The 15,751-nt window shown below is 37.8% G+C and overlaps 1 protein-coding gene across 1 annotated transcript in view; it reads left to right on the forward strand.

Annotated features, from left to right (window-relative positions):
- The window catches only part of LOC122792897 (carboxypeptidase B-like), a 531,601-nt gene that overhangs the window by 407,559 nt on the left and 108,291 nt on the right, over positions 1-15,751 (forward strand). The window contains exon 10 of the mRNA XM_044060455.1: positions 10,499-10,700. Within this exon, the coding sequence (XP_043916390.1) occupies positions 10,499-10,700 (202 nt within the window). The remainder of the gene's footprint in view (positions 1-10,498; positions 10,701-15,751) is intronic.

Genomic DNA, 15,751 nt, shown 5'->3' on the forward strand with positions numbered 1-15,751 from the left:
ATACGTCCAGTTGAATACAGCTAGGCCTTAGCCGGTCAAAGCTGAGGTTTTAAGTAAAATATATTTCAAAATGTTCCACTTAAATAGGCAGTGACAGGATATCAATGAATGAGACTACCCCCGCCTGCAATTATTAACAGGCAATAAAATTTTAGCAAGCACTAACTGAAAAAACAGAGTCAAAACTTCCAGTTCAGTTAATATTCAATGCAACACAAATAAATCAATTTAAATGCTGTATTATTTGAAAAAAGTGCAGATAAAAGGTACTTAAATTCTCTTATATGTCCAGTTGAATACAGCCAGATCTTAGCCCACCAAAGCTAAGGTTTTAAGCAGAAAATATTTCAAAATGTACCACTTAAATAGGCAGTGACAGGATATCAATGAATGAGACTACCCCCGCCTGCAATTACTAACAGGCAATAAAATTCTAGCAGGCACTAACTGAAAAAACAGTCAAAACTTCCAGTTCAGTTATTATTCAATGCAACACAAATAAATCAATTTAAATGCTGTATTATTGGAAAAAAGTGCATATAAAAGGTACTTAAATTCTCTTATATGTCCAGTTGAATACAACTAGATCTTAGCAGGCCAAAGCTGAAGTTTTCAGCAGAAAACATTTCAAAATGTACCACTTAAATAGGCAGTGACAGGATATCAATGAATGAGACTACCCCTGCCTGCAATTACTAACAGGCAATAAAATTCTAGCAAGCACTAACTGAAAAACAGAGTCAAAACTTCCAGTTCAGTTAATATTTAATGCAACACAAATAAATCAATTTAAATGCTGTATTATTTGAAAAAGTGCAGATAAAAGGTACTTAAATTCTCTTATACGTCCAGATGAATACAGCTAGAGCTTAGCCAGCCAAAGCTGAGGTTTTAAGCAGGAAATATTTCAAAATGTGCCGCTTAAATAGGCAGTGACAGGATATCAATGAATGAGACTACCCCCACCTGTAATTACTGACAGGCAATAAAATTGTAGAAAGCACTAATTGAAAAACAGAGTCAAAACTTCCAGTTCAGTTAATATTCAATGCAACACAAATAAATCAATTTAAATGCTGTATTATTTGAAAAAAGTGCAGATAAAAGGTACTTAAATTCTCTTATACGTCCAGTTGAATACAGCTAGATCTTAGCCGGTCAAAGCTGAGGTTTTAAGCAAAATATATTTCAAAATGTTCCACTTAAATAGGCAGTGACAGGATATCAATGAATGAGACTACCCCCGCCTGCAATTACTAACAGGCAATAAAATTTTAGCAAGCACTAACTGAAACAACAGAGTCAAATCTTCCAGTTCAGTTAATATTCAATGCAACACAAATAAATCAATTTAAGTACTGTATTATTTGAAAAAAGTGCAGATAAAAGGTACTTAAATTCTCTTATATGTCCAGTTGAATACAGCTAGATCTTAGCCAGCCAAAGCTGAAGTTTTAAGCAGAAAATATTTCAAAATGTACCACTTAAATAGGCAGTGACAGGATATCAATGAATGAGACTACACTCGCCTGCAATTACTAACAGGCAATAAAATTCTAGCAAGCACTAACTGAAAAAACTGAGTCAAAACTTCCAGTTCCATTAATACTCAATGCAACACAAATAAATCAATTTAAATGCTGTATTATTTGAAAAAAGTGCAGATAAAAGGTACTTAAATTCTCTTATACGTCCAGTTGAATACAGCTAGATCTTAGCCAGCCAAAGCTGAAGTTTTAAGCAGAAAACATTTCAAAATGTACCACTTAAATAGGCAGTGACAGGATATCAATGAATGAGACTACCCCTGCCTGCAATTACTAACAGGCAATAAAATTCTAGCAAGCACTGACTGGAAAACAGAGTCAAGACTTCCAGTTCAGTTAATATTCAATGCAGCACAAATAAATCAATTTAAATGCTGTATTATTAGAAAAAGTGCAGATAAAAGGAACTTAAATTCTCTTATATGTCCAGTTGAATACAGCTAGATCTTAGTCGGTCGAAGCTGTGATTTTAAGCAAACTATATTTCAAAATGTTCCACTTAAATAGGCAGTGACAGGATATCAATGAATGAGACTACCCCCGCCTGCAATTAGTAACAGACAATAAAATTTTAGCAAGCACTAACTGAAACAACAGAGTCAAATCTTCCACTTCAGTTAATATTCAATGCAACACAAATAAATCAATTTAACTGCTGTATTTGAAAAAAGTGCAGATGAAAGGTACTTAAATTCTCTTATACATCCAGTTGAATACAGCTATATCTTAGCCGGCCAAAGCTGAGGTTTTAAGCAGAAAATATTTCAAAATGTACCACATAAATAGGCAGTGACAAGATATCAATGAATGAGACTGCCCCCACCTGCATTTACTAACAGGCAATAAAATTCTAGCAAGCACTAACTGAAAAATCAGATTCAAAACTTCACTTCAGTTAATATTCAATGCAACACAAATAAATCAATTTAAATACTGTATTATTTGAAAAATGTGCAGATAAAAGGTTCTTAAATTCTCTTATACATCCAGTTGAATACAGCTAGATCTTAGCCGGTCAAAGCTGAGGTCTTAAGCTGAAAATATTTGAAAATGTAGCACTTAAATAGGCAGTGACAGGATATCAATGAATGAGACCAACCCGCTTGCAATTACTAACAGACAATAAAATTCTAGCAAGCAATAACTGAAAAAACAGAGTCAAAACTTCCAGTTCAGTTAGTATTCAATGCCACACAAATAAATCAATTTAAATGCTGCATTATTTGAAAAAAGTGCAGATAAAAGGTACTTAAATTCTCTTAAACGTCCAGTAAATACAGTTAGATCTTAGCCAGCCAAAGCTGAGGTTTTAAGCAAAAAATATTTCAAAATCTACCACTTAAATAGGCAGTGACAGGATCTCAATGAATGAGACTACCCCTGCCTGCAGTTACTAACAGGCAATAAAATTCTAGCAAGCACTAACTGAAAAAACAGAGTCAAAACTTCCAGTTCAGTTAATATTCAATGCAACACAAATAAATCAATTTAAATGCTGCATTATTTGAAAAAGTGCAGATAAAAGGTACTTAAATTCTCTTATACATCCAGTTGAATACAGCTAGATCTTAGCTGGCAAAAGCTGAGGTTTTAAGCAGAAAATATTTCAAAATCTACTACTTAAATAGGCAGTGACAGGATATCAATGAATGAGACTACCTCCGCCTGCAGTTACTAACAGGCAATAAAATTGTAGCAAGCACTAACTGAAAAAACAGAGTCAAAACTTCCAGTTCAGTTAATATTCAATGCAACACAAATAAATCAATTTAAATGCTGTATTATTTGAAAAAAAGTGCAGATAAAAGGTACTTAAATTATCTTATACGTCCAGTTGAATACAGCCAGATCTTAGCCCGCCAAAGCTGAGGTTTTAAGCAGAAAATATTTCAAAATGTACCACTTAAATAGGCATCAATGAATCAGACTACCCCCGCCTGCAATTACTAACAGGCAATAAAATTCTAGCAAATACTAACTGAAAAAACAGTCAAAACTTCCAGTTCCGTTAATATTCAACGCAACACAAATAAATCAATTTAAATGCTGTATTATTTGAAAAAAGTGCATATAAAAGGTACTTAAATTCTCTTATATGTCCAGTTGAATACAGCTAGATCATAGCCGGCATAAGCAGAAGTTTTAAGCAGAAAACATTTCAAAATGTACCACTTAAATAGGCAGTGACAGGATATCAATGAATGAGACTACCCCTGCCTGCAATTACTAACAGGCAATAAAATTCTAGCAAGCACTAACTGAAAAACAGAGTCAAAACTTCCAGTTCAGTTAATATTTAATGCAGCACAAATAAATCAATTTAAATGCTGTATTATTTGAAAAAGTGCAGATAAAAGGTACTTAAATTCTCTTATACGTCCAGTTGAATACAACTAGATCTTAGCCAGTCAAAGCTGAGGTTTTAAGCAGGAAATATTTCAAAATGTGCCACTTAAATAGGCAGTGACAGGATATCAATGAATGAGACTACCCCCACCCGCGATTACTAACAGGCAATAAAATTCTAGAAAGCACTAATTGAAAAAAAGTGTCAAAACTTCCAGTTCAGTCAATATTCAATGCAACACAAATAAATCAATTTAAATGCTGTATTATTTGAAAAAAGTGCAGATAAAAGGTACTTAAATTCTCTTATACGTCCAGTTGAATACAGCTAGATCTTAGCCGGTCAAAGCTGAGGTTTTAAGCAAAATATATTTCAAAATATACCACTTAAGTAGGCAGTGACAGGATATCAATGAATGAGACTTCCCCCACCTCCAATTACTAACAGACAATAAAATTTTAGCAAGCACTAACTGAAACAACAGAGTCAAATCTTCCACTTCAGTTAATATTCAATGCAACACAAATAAATCAATTTAACTGCTGTATTTGAAAAAAGTGCAGATGAAAGGTACTTAAATTCTCTTATATGTCCAGTTGAATACAGCTAGATCTTAGAAGGCCAAAGTTGAAGTTTTAAGCAGAAAATATTTCAAAATGTACCACTTTAATAGGCAGTGACAGGATATCAATGAATGAGACTGCCCCACCTGCATTTACTAACAGGCAATAAAATTCTAGCAAGCATTAACTGAAAAATCAGAGTCAAAACTTCACTTCAGTTAATATTCATTGCAACACAAATAAATCAATTTAAATGCTGTATTATTTGAAAAAAGTGCAAATAAAAGGTACTTAAATTCTCTTATACGTCCAGTAGAATACAGCTGGATCTTAGCTGGCCAAAGCTGAGGTTTTAAGCAAAAAATATTACAAAATGTACCACTTAAATAGGCAGTGACAGGATATCAATGAATGAGACTACCCCCGCCTGCAATTACTAACAGGCAATACAATTCTAGCAAGCACTAACTGAAAAAACAGAGTCAAAATTTCCAGTTCATTTATTATTCAATGCAACAGAAATAAATCAATTTAAATGAGGTATTATTTGATAAAAGTGCAGATAAAAGGTACTTAAATTCTCTTACACGTCCAGTTGAATACAGCTACATCTTAGCCGGCCAAAGCTGAGGTTTTAAGCAGAAAATATTTCAAAATCTACCACTTAAGTAGGCAGTGACAGGATCTCAATGAATGAGATTACCCCCGCCTGCAGTTATTAACAGGAAATAAAATTCTAGCAAGCACTAACTGAAAAAACAGAGTCAAAACTTCCAGTTCAGTTAATATTCAATGCAACACAAATAAATCAATTTAAATGCTGTATTATTTGAAAAACGTGCAGATAAAAGGTACTTAAATTCTCTTATACATCCAGTTGAATACAGCTAGATCTTAACCGGTCAAATCTGAGGTTTTAAGCAAAATATATTTCAAAATGTTCCACTTAAATAGGTAGTGACCAGATATTAATGAATGAGACTACCCCCGCCTGCAATTACTAACAGGCAATAAAATTTTAGCAAGCACTAACTGAAACAACAGAGTCAAATCTTTCAGTTCAGTTAATATTCAATGCAATACAAATAAATCAATTTAAATGCGGTATTATTCGAAGAAGTGCAGATAAAAGGTTCTTAAATTCTCTTACACGTCCAGTTGAATACAGCTAAAGCTGAGGTTTTAAGCAGAAAATATTTCAAAATGTACCACTTAAATAGGCAGTGACAGGATATCAATGAATGAGACTACCCCCACCTGCAATTACTAACTGGCAATAAAATTCTAGCAAGCACAAACTGAAAATCTTACTCGTGCCTTTTTGGTACTTCAAAAGAGCCTGTCCTAATAGTTATTAGTCAAAGTTACTGCTTATCACTTCTCACAACTGTAGCTATTTGCACAGTTATAGGATCAGGAAAATGTGAGGTAAGTCTCACTTTTACTATGTATAAAAAGCCGAACTGCCACAGTAGAAGGAAATTTCTTTATTGCAAGGACAACATGAGCACTTTCATGACCTTCCAGGTCATTTCATCAGACTTAATAAAACATACCATACCTTCCTTGATATATATACTTTCAAAGTAACCAGTCAGCTAAGACAAACAATTAAATATTTATATCACACTCGATTAATTTAAAAAGAGTAGAAAAAAACATAAATAGACATAAAACTGTTAAAAACAGTATGCATTTTCAAATGTGAATGCCTATAGAACCATGTAGAAGGGAATCAGTGCTTTAAGGCTCTTGCCTTTTAAATTTGTTTCAAATAAGTAGTTTCATTAATGCCTTTGGATTTGTCTGCATTTAGTTGCAGAATCCATTTTTGCTCAGCCTCTTCTGTTCTATTTCTAATGTCTCCCCCCTCTGATATTTTCTTCCAGAACTTCTAAATCTAAAAATTTAAAAATGTGGTGCATCCCTTCAGCTTCTACATATTTAGCAAGGCACTACTCTCCTTTTTGTTTGCTATGTCCCTCATATGTTCTAAAATGCATTCTTTGAGAATTCTGTTAGTCTTGCCCACATAAACAAATTTACAATATTGGCACAAACTAAAATAGACTATATTTCTAGTCATGCAGTCTGAACAGAAATTAAATTCAATTCTAAACTTTTGCTGTGGATGTACAAAACTGCTGCATGAGAAAATGCACTTGCAAGCTCTGCAGTTCCTGCACATATATGTCCCTATCCTATCTGATCTGTTCAGGGACTTAAGTGTTTGAGTTTTATAACATAGCTGCCTTTTAAGTGATTTTTTGTTTGTAAATGAGACGTGTGGTCCAGAGTCTATGACGCCTTCAAGTTCTTTAGTGGCTAACAATATGTTCCAGTTCTTCCTAAATATATCACAAAATTGACTGACATCACTTGCATATGTAATGGGGAACCTGAGTTTCTCATCCCTGGAATCAATTTTAGGGTTGTCTCTTGTAGTTTGTTCTGAGAAGTAAGGTCTACCCTTCCCTTGACGTTCTTGAGATACTCCTTCTATGGTCTGTTCTCTTGTCCTTCTCTGCAATTGGAACTACTTGGGCTTCTGCTCTGATGTCCTAATTTCTTTGTGTATTCTACAGTGTGCATCCTACCACCTATCTCAAGCACTGCATCTCCATCACCTCTAACTTCCTCAGCTGCTCTGCCTTCACTGCCCAGGTTTTATGTACCATACAGTAGTACTGGTCACACCATTGTTTTGTACACCTTACTTTTCAGTTTCTTTGGCGTTCTTCTGTCACATACTACTTCTGACACTATGTACCAGTTGACTGCAGCCCCTCTAATTCTCACTTTGACTTCCTCATTCAAAATTCCCTTCTCCTCAACCATCCTTTCCAGATAATTGAAGCTGATAACCTGTTCCACTATTTTCCCTTTTATCTCAATTTTCAGCTTCTTCTGATTTCCCCAAGTTGTTACCATTACAACTGTTTTAGCTGTACTCAGTTTCAAACCGTGCATCTTTAATTTTGCATTCCATTCTCTTGTCATTTGCTGAATTTTTGTTTAGAGTCTGCCTGTATACACTAGTTTTGTTAATCTATCACCTTTGATCTGTTTGCTAATGTAGTCCATCACTAGTATGAACAGCAGTGGACTCAAAGCTGATCCCTGATGCATACCCACTCCCACTGGGAGCCACTCTGAGAGTCTGAATAGTGTTCGTATTTGTGTTATTGGCTGTTTGCACATAGCCCACTCTAATTCTACCAATGTTTCTAGGACTTTGAGCCATCAAAAGACAGCTCAAATCAGCTTTCTCCAAGTCTAGGAATTCTGATTTAGAATCTTTCCTCATCTCTGCTTTCTTATCAACTATCTGTCTCAATTCAAACACTGAGGCAGTTGTGCTGCATCCTGACCTGAATCCAAATCGCTTATCTCCTATTTTACTTCCTGCTACTCTGCATATTTGTTTATCAATCACCTATTCTAGAACTTTCATGCAGTGTGACAGGAGTTTGGGATCCCTATTAGTTAATTGAAAATTCAGTTCAGCAAACGGCATTTTTTGGTGCATGTACATGGAAGATGCCAATCATCAAAATTGTCATACTGAAATCACAGTACAGTAAAGATCAGAAAATTTGCCCTTTCCTCACTGTAGTGTGATCTCAGAGTTTGGTAGATATAATTAGTGGGGGGCACAGCCCCCCACAAGAGCGGAATTTGATACACATTTCTGATGAAATGCCATTTGTTGAAGTGTGTTTTCATTGATTTAATGTAGACCCGGAGTTTAATACCTCTGTGCTTCCCAGAGTTATGAATATCCACTTTGTTCTTGTTCACTGAGACTAGAATACTTATTCTTCAGTTATCTGGGATATGTCTTTCTCTCCACACTGCTAGGAGTACCCTCTGGAGCTGTTTCTTTCCTGACTCACTCACCATCTGTATCATATCTGATATGATCTCATCTGAGCTTGCTGCTTTCTCTGACTTCATTTTCCTTAGTGTTATCCTTACTTCTTGGCTAGGCTCCTTTTCTTCTTTCATTGTAGGCTGTCTGTTGGGAAATACAGCTTACGTAGGGTTTTCATCATTCAGAAGGTGTTGGAAGTAATGCTTCCATCTGCTCTGGATGTCCTGTGGGGTAATGAGTAGGTTGTTTCTTGCATACCTTATGAAAGCTGTCTGATGACTGTCTTCTATCTTTAACTTGCAACCTGGTAGACTTTCTTTCTGCCATCTGCTGTATCACTTTAAAGAAACTGATAAAGTGCCGATTATGTCTTGTTCTTTGCTATTGTTCTCTTAGCATCTTTGTTTACCAACCAATATTCCTTCTTAGCCTGGTTTATCTTTTCTGTATCCCACTTCATTTTGTACTCCTTCTTTTGTTTAATGATTTCCTTGACTTCTGCATCCCACCACCAACTTTCCTCATGTACTTTATTTCCATTTCTGGCTCAGCCACATATCTGTTCTGTAGTCCTCACACATGATGTTTTGAGGTGCTGTCATTCTTCTTGAGGTGCTAGAGCCCTGGATATTTCCTTGAACTCTTATACTTTCTCTCCAGTCAACTACCAGGTCTTCAGCCTAGTCTCTGTTGATGTTAGAGCCTTCTCTGACCACTGCAAGCACCTGATTGTGGCAACCAGTGGTTTATGCTGTGGGCTAATTGTTTCACTGGAGATGACTTTGCAAGTGCTACTTCTACCCTAGTGCCTTTTCCTTACTAGGAGGTAGTCTACCTAAGTTGTATGTTGGTCACTCTTGGATGTGATTTTGTGACTGTCTCTAACCATGTGTTGGCCCCATTTGCTACACAAAAGTTTAGAATTGCCTCTTCATCTTTATTCCTGCTGCCATACCCAGTCCTCATATATTGTTCTGTCTGTCCTGATATGTGCATTCAGCTCCCTGTTATTGCCAACTGGTGTTGTCCTACTTTATCTAGTAGGTCCTGCAACTGTTGTCTGAATTGACTCTTTTCCTCCCTGTCACAATTATGCTATGAAGTGTAGGCTGAGATTATGAATACTGATCAATCCCTACATTGTAATATGATTGTCATGACACTGATTACATTCCTTACTTTCATCTGACGTCTGTCCTTCACCACACCATTTCTAGTTTGTTCTTCCCCTGAGTAGAAGAATCCTGATTCCAAGTCAACTGGCGTTGCTGCCCGCCCTTCCATCTTGTCTCCTGGATACAGAAGATGTCCTCCTTACCATCCACTTCCACTTTTACTTCCACTTCCAAGCTGTGTCCAAATCTGTATTGAATGTAACAATCCATAGTTCATGGTTGATTGGTTTTATGCCCACATATCCCATGTAACCCAAGCTGGGCAACTGGACACCTGTCCAGTACATTATTGACCCAGAGCTTTATGATGCTGGCCAATATGGGTAAATACACCCCTACCATGGGTCCCTGATGTAGGTCAGGTCCTCAGCCCACATATCACTGGCAAATGCCCATTGGTCAGAGGTTAGGATTGTACCCTGTACCTTGTGTATAGGAGGTGAAGACCTTAACCATTATGCCAACTGTGTCTTTATAAATTAATATATACATGCATACATTTAAAAAATGGCACAAGTCTTGAGGTGTGGACCTTTTAAGTCAGACCCTTCAAGTTTCTCAGTATGGAGACCTCTTAGTTATTTCTTTTATCAAAAGAATGATGTGTTGCATAATAAAGTAGAGTGAACTGTATGTCTAATAACCACTGAGTGTTAGCAGAAGTGTATAATGAGTATTTTGCCATCTGAATTATTTACCTTTCAAAAACAAAGCTATTATTTAACTTACCTAACTGACCATTATTTATGTGGTCACAGAAATGCTGAAATCTTATATGTAGCACATTACATTAATAATATGTCTGCCAGGCTGTACAAATCTGGGCACAAATCAGTGACTCCTTTATGAAGCATTAACAAATGTACAAGCCTAAGAGTCTGAAAATGCTAGGTGAATTTGCAATTAAAAACTATTGCAAACTTGCATACACTCAATTGCAGTGCTATAAAACAGTTGTAAGCATGATTGCCATAAAATAATTATTTTTGCAGTGTTGGTGCCTCCAAGAGCCCTTGCAGTGAGACCTACTGTGGATCTTCTCCAGAGTCTGAAATTGAAACGAAGAATGTTGTCACTTTCATTCGTAAACATATATCCACCATGAAAGCATATATATCTGTGCACTCCTATTCCCAGCTGTTAATGTTTCCATATGGTTTCACCTACAATCATGTAGCCAACTATAAGATACTGGTATGTATGCTTTGAAGCTGGATATTACAGTATAGTTTTTGGCAGAGTGCTGGTCACTAGAAAGGTTAACTAATTATTTAAATACAGAAAACAAATTAATCTGTCTATATAAAGGTGAACTGTGTAGTCTGTAGCAAATTTTATAATTCGCATTTGGATCATTTTTCTTTTCTGTTTTACTTTATATATTTCATGACTGATTAAGTGAAACGATAAAACCTGGACCATTTTCACTCACCACTTTAAGGAATTTATAGGATTTTAAAATGGCTGCATGTATTTCCTCATACATTTGCACAATGAGTTTTAAGAGTATGATATCCTGATGTGCCAAATGTCATTCAGTCCAAAATGCATACTTTCTAGTCCATAAAATGGCAGGTAATATTTTACTCTGTTATAGCTATTGTGCTGATATATATTCAGGCTACATTTCAAAATCAGTGAGGCAAAAATAAGTTTTCTTTTACTCAATATAAAAGTCTAAAGTTATAAGCCATCTTCTGCCTATTTTGAAAGTATCTGTAAGTGAGAACACCACTAATAAAAAAGCAGAACTGTGTATAAAAGTCTAGTTGCCTACCTTCTAACTTTATTTAGGAAATAACATTCATTGTAAGGTTAGACTGAGAACCAGCAGTACCACTGAGCTTTTAATATTTTAAAGAAATATTCAATAGACAGGGGAAGGTAGACGATATCCAATCATTTTGAACCAAAACATGTTTAATACCTTAAGGTTGATGTCATGCCCAGATTAAAAAAAACTAACGTTCCATGTTTTTTTTCCTTAAGACTGCAGTCAATAAAAACAATGTTAACAGATAAACAGCCATCTCATAACTTGGAAAACTAACACTTTCTGTAGTGATGAAAACATTTTCTTGAAAAATCCATCAGTTGATATCATATTTTTTACGTCACAAATCCAGAACTTAACAGATTATAGGTTCATAGGTTCATAGGTTGGTACTAGGCTATCGGCTCTAGTGCCTATACAAGCCTAGCCATAACAATTCCCTGGCTATTTCTTCCCACAGTATTTACTTCCCTGGACCCCTGTCTAGCAGGGTGACTGACGTGATCCCCAGGGTGAATTTCCTATCTCCCATCCAATCATCAAGGTTCCTTTTGAAGAGGGCCAAAGAGGCACTCTGCTTGACGTGTATGGGCAGTCTATTCCAGAGTCTAGAGAGTCTCTGGGTCAGGAACCTATCCCTCCAGCATGTTTTGTTCATTGTGATGACATGGTTTAGATCCCTGGAGCATGTGTCTCTGAGGGATTGGGATTTCTTTAAGTGTAGCATGTCCAACAGCTCTGGGTTTGACATGGCCTTGTATGTTAAGCAGAGATCACCTCTGAGTAGATGATATGTGACAGAGTATAGGTGGAGTTCTTTTAGATGGTCAGCATAGGGTATCTGCTTTAGGCCTGTGATTCTTTTAGTGAGGTATTTCTGCGGCTTTTCCAGTTGTTGCAGATGTCTTGAGAGGCACATACCAAACGGGGCATTGTATTCTATAATGGGTCTAATGAGTGATGAGTACAGTTGGACAATGACCTTTTTTCTGGATGATTTTTTTTTTACTTTTTATTTTATTAGCTAAGATATGAAAAAAGAAAACCAGTATCTTATCTTTGAAATTTCAGACATTAAACATTATCACCATTGTATCAAACAAAAATCTTTAATCTTAACTTTATATAAGTTAACTAACTAAATATAGTTTCACTTTGTACAAGTTCTCCTTAACAATATTATTCCTCTAAGTAACTACATTGTTGAATTATTAATTCAGAAGTAAATGAATATAATTATTATCAAATCACAATTCATTTATTAGTGAGTTATCATTGTCATAAGTCTTTAAAAGAGACAAAACGTATGGCCAGAATTTAAATTTTAAATGTTGTTGAATGTCTATTGGCCGGATTCATGAACAGCCAAATTCCATGCAGGAACAGTATAGCTGCTCCTGCACACTATATGGCTGCCGTGCGATCCAGGATAGAGCTATTTTTACATGCATAAGCGGCCCTATACTGTTCCTGCACGATTTCCATTCAGTATGCAAATCACCTCATTTGCTGGTGAAAACCATGCAAATGAGGTGATTTTGCGATCCAGCAAGCTGAATGGATACCATACAGGAACAGTATCAGTGCAAAAATGTATTCGGTTAGTAGCCGAATACATTTTTGCATCTGACAATACAGAGGCATGACAGCTCATGAAAAGCATGTATTATGTAGAACAGACAAGCCAATGGCCAAATATAAGGCCATTGGCATTAAAAGCAATATAATTGTTGTAAAAATAAAACTTTTTTTTTGGCCGATCTCATCCGTTTAAGCTAAGGGCAGCAGCGCGCAAACACGGGAGTGCCAAAAATAAAAAAAAAAAAAAAAGGGAAAAACTGCCATTTAACAGAAATATGCATTCTGCCATTATAGTCAATGAGAGGCAGAAAGTAAACAAGACAAGGGAGCACTGATTGCCAAGAGGAAAGGGTGTGCTTGGGAATTGTAACTATGGACCTGCACACTGGGGTATGCAAATGAAGGGACCTATACTGAATCACAGATTTATACCTACTGGAAGCCTGCACCTAATCCTGCAGGTGCAGGAATAGGGAACCATGTAGGCAGGACAAGAGGATGATTTCAGTAGGGGTGTGTGTCATGCTTGATGTAAGCTTATTGGAGCCCTGCGGCCCATGTTTGCTCTTAGCTAAGCAGATCTAAGGAGGGGGGTGTCTTACATTGTTGAGCACTGTTTTCCCTGCCTAAACAGGTGTGCACCGCACACCGGATTTAAAAAAAAAAAAAACAGGAAATAGCACATGTGAGCACTGGGTATGCACAGTGCACATTGAGGCTTAAACAGGAAGGCAATGGGAAGGGAAAACAGCAGTGGGAAGGCAATCAAGGAGAACTAGCATAGCTGGCAGGTGAAATGTATCAAAATCAGCCAATTACACAGGCAGCAGCCCAGCCCAGCAGACTACTATAAACTCTGCAAACCCCTTTCACTCTGGTTTTTCACAATAACTCTACACCACCGGTCTACACAGAAGGGAAATTTTACCTGATAAAAATAACAAAATGATAGGGGCTGCTGTCACTCTCATACATCAATATGTGCAAAAGGCTGAGGGTGGTGAGGATGTGAATGCTGATGACCAACCCACAGTGAGGAGAAGGAGAAGAGTGTACAGACCTAGGGTAACCTACCAGGGGCTACATGAGCTGGAGATAGTGGCGCACTATAGGGTGGGCAGGGGCATTCTACAGAAAATTGTTGAGCTGTGCCGGCCCCACCTCACACACACAACCAACAGAGGGGAACCCATTCTAGTGGATACCAAGGTATGTGTAGGCCTAAGAATACTAGCCACAGGTACCTTCCAAAGGGTAACTGGGGATATCATGGGGATCTCACAGGCATCAGCATCCAGGGTACTCCACCAGTTCCTGGATGCCATGTTAGCATATGCCACTGAGCACATATATTTCCGCATCACCAGTGAGGCGCTGACCAGCAGTATGCATTTCTTCCACCAAATAGAAGAATACCCTGAGGTAGTGGGTGCTATAGACTGTGTGCACATACACATCAAAGTACCACCCAGGTAGGGTCTACATAAACTGCAAAGGCTTCACCTCCATCAACTGCCAGGTCATGCGCAATGCCCAGGGCATTATCTTAAATGTGTGTACTGGAATCCTTGGAAGTTATCACAACTCCCACATCTGGCATATGACACAGCTGTATCAGTCATTTGCCAGTGGGGATATCCCATATGGCCACCTAGTGGGGAATGCTGGCTACATACTGGAGCTGTGGCTGATGACACCCCTCAGAAATGCACACACACCTGAACAAGAACACCATAATGAGGCACACGCACAAACCAGAATCCTAAAAGAGCGTGTGTTTGGGATGTTCAAGTCACAGTTCCGCTGCCTGGACATATCCGGTGGAGCCTTGCAGTACTCTGCAGCTGCATGTACACAAATGTTCATAGTATGTGCCATGCTACACAATATGATCCTGTGGAAACAGCTGCAGCAGGAATAGCACAGGGCAAGGCTACAAAGCTCCCCACCATTGCCAAGGCCATCACAGACACAGACTCAGAGGAGGAACCACCAGAGCCTGCCCATGTAGGCAAAAGGAGGCGTGCCCTGTATGCCCTGGCCTTGGCAAAGAGGCAATGCAGGGCACATACACTAACATGATAGGGAACCAGGGAATGACACCTCTCTCTGACTCGCACATACAGTAAAAGGGATGCCAAACATGACACTACCTGTGCTTTACCATGTATAGGGAGTGTACTATGCGCATCCGACATAGTCAGCCCTCCAGCACTGTCCTCAATATTGGCCCAGCCACAAGGTAAGTCACTCTTCCTATCAATTACTGAATGGAGTAATATGTTCTGATAGTTGTATCTATGGTATGGATGAGAGCATTCAAGAGAATCGGGTGGCTGAATGGGATGGCAGCAGATACTGGACACCTATATGAGAAGCATAAAATCCATTTCCAGTTTCCATTTTTTCTAAGCATAAAATCCATAACAAATACTGGTGTCAGCACACTAGGCAGTACTAGACAAGGTGACAAATCCTACTGCAGTACATGTGGTGGCCCAAATGTGTGCTCATAGTACACACACCCATGCATTTCAGTGAGGCTCACATACTCACTACCAGCCTCAGCCAGCAAGACAGGTGTAGATGACCATAAAGAATGGCTGGGATAAGGCCTCCAATTGATGGCAATGGTGAACAGCCCCCCTCCAGACCTACACAAACAGACTGCAACAGGTCTGGCAGTTGTATGTTAGTTCTGAAGAGTAAGACGTCTGAAATTGAAATTTAGGTCAATAAAACCTAAGATCTGTCCTCCACTGATATGCCTCCAGTCTGCATCATAGGTCAGAATACAAAATGATGTGGAAGCCAACAGAGTACCTGCCTTACTAGTATAGTCATAGCACAGTTAAAAGTTGTCAGGTGTGCCCCCCCCCCCCACAATCCT

This window comes from Protopterus annectens, chromosome 2.part0, assembly GCF_019279795.1.
Source record: "Protopterus annectens isolate FY-2018-M chromosome 2.part0, PAN1.0, whole genome shotgun sequence".
NCBI classification, from domain to species: domain Eukaryota; kingdom Metazoa; phylum Chordata; order Ceratodontiformes; family Protopteridae; genus Protopterus; species Protopterus annectens.